The sequence below is a fragment of the Mandrillus leucophaeus genome, unplaced genomic scaffold, assembly GCF_000951045.1.
Source record: "Mandrillus leucophaeus isolate KB7577 unplaced genomic scaffold, Mleu.le_1.0 Scaffold88, whole genome shotgun sequence".
Lineage (NCBI taxonomy): Eukaryota > Metazoa > Chordata > Mammalia > Primates > Cercopithecidae > Mandrillus > Mandrillus leucophaeus.
The window spans coordinates 3914334-3919911 of NW_012109585.1; the positions used below are offsets into that span (position 1 = coordinate 3914334).

A 5578-nucleotide genomic window follows, 5' to 3' on the forward strand; every position below is an offset into this window, starting at 1 on the left:
TAGCTGGGACTACAGGCGCCCGCCACCACGCCCGGCTAATTTTTTGTATTTTTTAGTAGAGACAGGGTTTCACCGTGTTAGCCAGGATGGTCTCCATCTCTTGACCTCGTGATCCGCCCGCCTCGGCCTCCCACAGTATTCAATTACAGGCGTGAGCCACCGCGTCCTGCCGAATAACTTTCAAATAAGATAATTCTGAATATTTTAGGTGATCAGTGAAAACGATGACCACTTCTCCTTTCTCTCAATATAAACCGTAGCAGCATAGAAAACTTGAGAAGCTTCAAACATACTAATTTATTTACCCTATCTCAATTAAATCAGGCTCTCTGGTGTTGGGGCGGGGGTGTGGATGTGGGGGTTGGGAGTTGCTTTCTAAAAGCTCTCCAGGTGTGATTTAAATATGCATGCTGGGGCGGTACCCACCGGACTAGAATTTATTAAGTAATGCCTTTTCTCTTATTTAGTGGAAGCATGGCGAGATTTCGCTTTTTACATTTAACTCATTTTATAGAAAAAAAGCAAAGAAAGCCCTATTCAATAAAGAAAGCACTCCCTAGGCACTTGCTCTAGTGATACGGTGGTTATTCATTAGGGACTGTCACTCCAGCTGAACTCTATGTCTACTTAAGCAGTTAAACACTGGCCTCTTTATTTCTGCGCTCTTGTACATCATTTCGTATATGGTGGAACCCTTCGAATTACTTGCTTTCCTAGAGTTTGACACGTGGTGAGGGAGGTTTTTTCCTTTAAAAAACATTACTAGCAGTTGGAAAAAATTTAAAGGCATATGGCAGGTGTTCGAAAAGTTTTTAAGAACCATCTTGACCGGGCGCGGTGGCTTACGCGTGTAATCCCAGCACTTTGGAAGCCTGAGGCAGGCGGATCACCTGAGGTCAGGAATTCGAGACCAGCCTGGCCAACATAGTAGAAACCCGGTCTCTACTAAATATACAAAGCCGGGCGTGGTGGCGCACGCCTGTAATCCCAGCTTTTCGGGAGGATGAGGCAGGAAAGTCACTTGAACCCGGGAGAAGGAGGTTGCAGTGAGCCGAGATCGGCGCCACTGCACAACTCTCTCAAAAAAGCAAACAAAAAAAGGCAGACCCTCCCTATCCCCATTCAAAAGCAACGTTGTGAGGAGGCTCAGCTGTGACAGCGACCTGTACTCCCCGCCCCCATTCCCAAGCGCAGCACTCCTCCACCCAGAGCAGGTTTCCGTTTCTTCTCACTTCCCCTTCCGGGTCAGGACCCTGCCCATGTTCCGGTCTTGCGCACGAGGGCTAGAACGCAGCAACTCTGCTGGCGTTTCCATGGTAGCGAGTGGCCTGATCTTTGCGGGGCTAAGCAACGAAGTAGTATCAGTGTTCCGTAGCCCCACTGGAACTACGCAGAGCCAGGCCAGCGGGACCACAGAATGGGCTGAGGCGGCGGCGGCTCTTTGGATAAAGTCGACAGCGGGACGTGGGGCGTGACGCCGGTCCGGCATCCTAAGACGTCTGGTTTGAGTTGCGGGCGGGATCAGGCTTTTTTTAGGACCTTGGGCCTGATAAGCGGGCGACTGCAGTAGTGCGGGAACCTATTGTTTGACAGGAACATGACAGGAAGTGTGGGGACTCCATGCTTGATGGATGGTGACTTATAGTGAAGTAATCTCAGTGTTGATGGGCATGACCGAAACAGCAGGAGTACCCGTAAGTTCTGGTGAGAGTTGGAGCCTCAGAAGGACACTTTACTCAAGCAGTCTTTGGTTCCCAAAGACAAAAAGGCTCAGTGGAAAAGATTCCTTTTTTTTTTTTTAATGTCTCTATATTTTAAACTATGAGTTTATTGTGCATATACATTATCTAGTTTGAATAAATAAAAGTATAAACGTTTAACATTTTCCATTTTCTTTCTTTATTTCTATAAAGTAGTAAAAGCCCAGCTTGAAAATGGAGATGTATGAAACCCTTGGAAAAGTGGGAGAGGGAAGTTACGGAACAGTCATGAAATGTAAACATAAGAATACTGGGCAGATAGTGGCCATTAAGATATTTTATGAGAGACCAGAACAATCTGTCAACAAAATTGCGATGAGAGAAATAAAGTTTCTAAAGGTTTGCTTCTTTTGCCTTAATCATCTAAGTCAAAAGAAAAATTGTTATGGAATAAAAAATTGCATAAAAATATTTTAGTTCACACATGTACTGATTCATATTATGTAGAAACAAGTGTAATACGCTATCTTGTCCCTTTTGTAATTTTATAGTGATACAAGATATATGTGTTTTGGGGTATGTAACAAAAGCTATGCCAATATTGTTTAATAATTATTCAGAAATATTCAAGTATAATAATAAAAATTTCTGCTTTGTGCAAGGCATGGTGCTAGGTACTGAGAATATAAGGAGGTTAAAGATAGTTCCTGCCCTTAAAGACTTCTATAATTTAATCAGAAAGGAGAGTATATAAAAAATCATACTGAATAAAAAGTGGCTCATAATAAATGCCAGGGAATCAACACAAAGTCCTTTCCCTGGTAGGGAAAGTTTTCCTGAGGAACTGGGACATGAATTTGGCTTTGAAGGATGTGGAGGGTTTAGATAAGAGGGAGAAGCTGTTGTGTTCTATTTTAGAGGAACAACATAAACTCAAAAGAGACTAGAGAGGGACAAAGGATAAAGGGCAAAGTGGAAAGGACAAAGAGCAAAGACATTTGCCTGTAGAGTTTTCTGAGCAGAATTGGAAAGAGGTATATTAGAACAGTAAATTGGAGGTAGATTTTAAAGTCTTTTAGGCTAAGGAGTCAAAAACTTGATTTTGTAAGAGGTGGAAAGTCAGTGAAGGTTTTGAATTCAGTGTAAAGAAATGTTGTAAATTTTAATCTACCCCTATTGTGCGGAATAGGTTGGAGGACTGTGAGTAAAAATAGGTCTGTTAGGAGTTCAATTCAGGAATTTTGGGAAATGTTTGAGGGCCCTTGCTAAAATGCAGCAATGTGAATGGAAAGTAAAGTCAGAACATGCTATATTGTAAAAAAAAAAAAAAAAGACATGAGGCTGGGTGCAGTGGCTCATGCCTGTAGTCCCAGCACTTTGGAAGGCCAAGGTGGGTGGATCACCTGAGGTCAGGGGTTCAAGACCATCCCGGACAACATAGTGAAACCCTGTCTCTACTAAAAATTAAAAAGAAAAAAAATCAGCCAGGCATAGTGTCACGCCCCTGTAATCCCAGCTACTTAGGAGGCTGAGGCACGAGAATCGCTCGAACCTAGAAGGTGGAGGTTGCAGTGAGCCGAGATCACGCCACTGCACTCTAACCTGGGCAACAGAGTGAGACTCCATCTCAAAAAAAAAAAAAGACATGAAAGAGTGTAGAAGACTATAGAAAGACTATAGAAGACTATAGAAAAAGTATAGAAAGAGTCAAAGGTCTCTTTGAGGTTCAGTGATTGCTACAATTGATAGAAATATGAAATACTCAAAAGAGACATGGTTTGGGAACTACTTTGATTTTAGAAATGTTGAATTTGAGCTGACAGGAGTACATTTAAGTAAAGATGACCAATAGGCTTTTAGAAATGAGGAACAACGTCAGGAGAGATCAGGGAACAAGATAGAATCCTATGTAGGTGTGACGGTTAAACCCAGAGGAAACAACTGAGGAGTGTGGAGAAAGGAGCATTAACATTCCTTGGGGTCTGGGTAGAAAACTAATGATTTTAAAAATATTTAAATATGGATATATTCTATTTATTCGAATCTATTTACATCCTTTAAGGTTTATGATCTTGACGATATAGTATAGCTGTTTTATATGCCACAGATGTTCTTGTTTGTCTTTATCTGATACAAAAATAATATTTTCTTCTTTCTTTGTAAGTCTTTATGAGATATAATGGATCAATTTGCTTACTTTCTCTTTTTTTTAGAAATGGAGTCTCACTCTGTTGCCCAGGCTGCGGCGCAGTGGCATGATCATAGCTCACTGCAGCCTCCATCTTCTCAGCTTAAGCGATCTTCCTGTCTTGGACCTGTGAAACAGCTAGGATTACAGGCATGAGCCACTGTGCCTGGCCTAATTTGTGGAAATATTTTAGGCGTCTGTGGATTATTAGAATGGCTCTACGCTGGGTGCGGTGGCTCACACCAGTAATCCTAGCACTTTGGGAGGCCGAGGCGGGCAGATTGCCTGGGCTCAGGAGTTCGAGACCAGCCTGTGCAACACGATGAAACCCTGTCTCTACTAAAATACAAAAAATTAGCTGGACATGGCAGTGTGCGCCTGTAGTCCCAGCTACTTGGGAGGCTGAGGTAGGAGAATTGCTTAAACCCGGGAGAAGGAGGTTGCAGTGAGCTGAGATAGCGCCACTGCACTCCAGTCCCGCTTACAGAGTAAGACTCTGTCTCAAAAAAAAAAAAAAAAAAAAAAAAAAAGTTATTTAGGCATAATAAAACATTTCAAAAAGGAGGCTAAAATACTACATATCTGAGAAAAGAACAGTCTGGATCAAACTATCACAGACTATCAAAATTTTTGTCCTCAGTATTCTCAAAAAAATCTTTTTGGGAGCACACTTTCTAGATTATCATTTTATTGGCTATCTTGGCTCTCTATCAGGACTCTTCCAAAAGGGTGCAGTGGCCAAGAACAATGTTTCCTCCAGTGACTTCTGAGAAAGAAAATTTTATTATTTATTTTACTTTTAAACTTTAATTTTCTGTAGATATGGGGTCTTGCTATGTTGAACTGGTCTTGAACTCTTGGCCTCAAGCAATCCTCTTGCCTCAGTCTCCCAAAGTGCTGGGAATACAGGCACGAGCCACCATGCCCGGCCTGAGAAAGATAATTTTGTATCAAACTTTTTTCTTCAATTCAGAGTAACACCCATTTGCAGAGTGTTTTATCCAAGAAGTAATATGAAAAAGAAAAGCCAGGACTCAACGTGCAGGTAAACAAATTTGGACAGTTCCAATATGGAAAATAATTTTAATGGCTTTTCATAACAGAAAAAAAGGACAGAAATATCCAGCCAACAGATTTATTTTCAGAATATAAAACATCAAGCAGGAACATAAAATATGGGAAGTGTCAGCCATGATGCCTGATGATTGAAGGCAGAAGTAGAAGAATCTTAATTGTCAGGCATTTGAAAAATGTTGCATCCAAGTGAAAGACTGTTTCTCCATCAACTCTCCTTGCCCTGCCCTCTTTTAAGAGCAAAACAAGACTAGATTTCAAAAATGTATTCTTCTTATCTTTCTTCCTACTAAAAACAAACCAAAACAACAGCAAAAACCCCCCAAAGATCTGTGTTCGAGAAATGAGAGCTAACAACTTCTTAGTTGTATTTTGTTTCCTTTTCAGAGGACCTGACAAACCTATTTCATAGTTCTACTTGGTTTCCTTTTCAAGGGTAAAACTCAACTGAATGAAAGGCAATGAGATCAAAGCAATGAATTAATACTCTGGGGGCTAGAACTTTCATTAAATACTCATAAATTTGTGCAGAACATTCATGCTTCAGGGCCTTTACATAGTAATACATCCTGGTGAAACACTTATTATGACCAAAGGCTAGTAGCTTCACAGTCTT

At 41.2% G+C, this 5578-nt stretch overlaps 1 protein-coding gene across 3 annotated transcripts in view; it reads left to right on the top strand.

The window, feature by feature from the left end:
- The window catches only part of CDKL3 (cyclin-dependent kinase-like 3), an 89352-nt gene that overhangs the window by 6008 nt on the left and 77766 nt on the right, over positions 1–5578 (top strand). For 2 of the 3 annotated variants that reach the window (XM_011969230.1, XM_011969232.1), the window contains exons 1-2: positions 1364–1480; positions 1914–2099. The exons of the other annotated variant lie outside the window; for it this stretch is intronic. In XM_011969230.1, the coding sequence (XP_011824620.1) occupies positions 1935–2099 (165 nt within the window). In that variant the 5' untranslated portion in view covers positions 1364–1480; positions 1914–1934. Of the gene's footprint in view, positions 1–1363; positions 1481–1913; positions 2100–5578 lie in introns of those variants that run through there. 3 annotated transcript variants of the gene reach the window in all.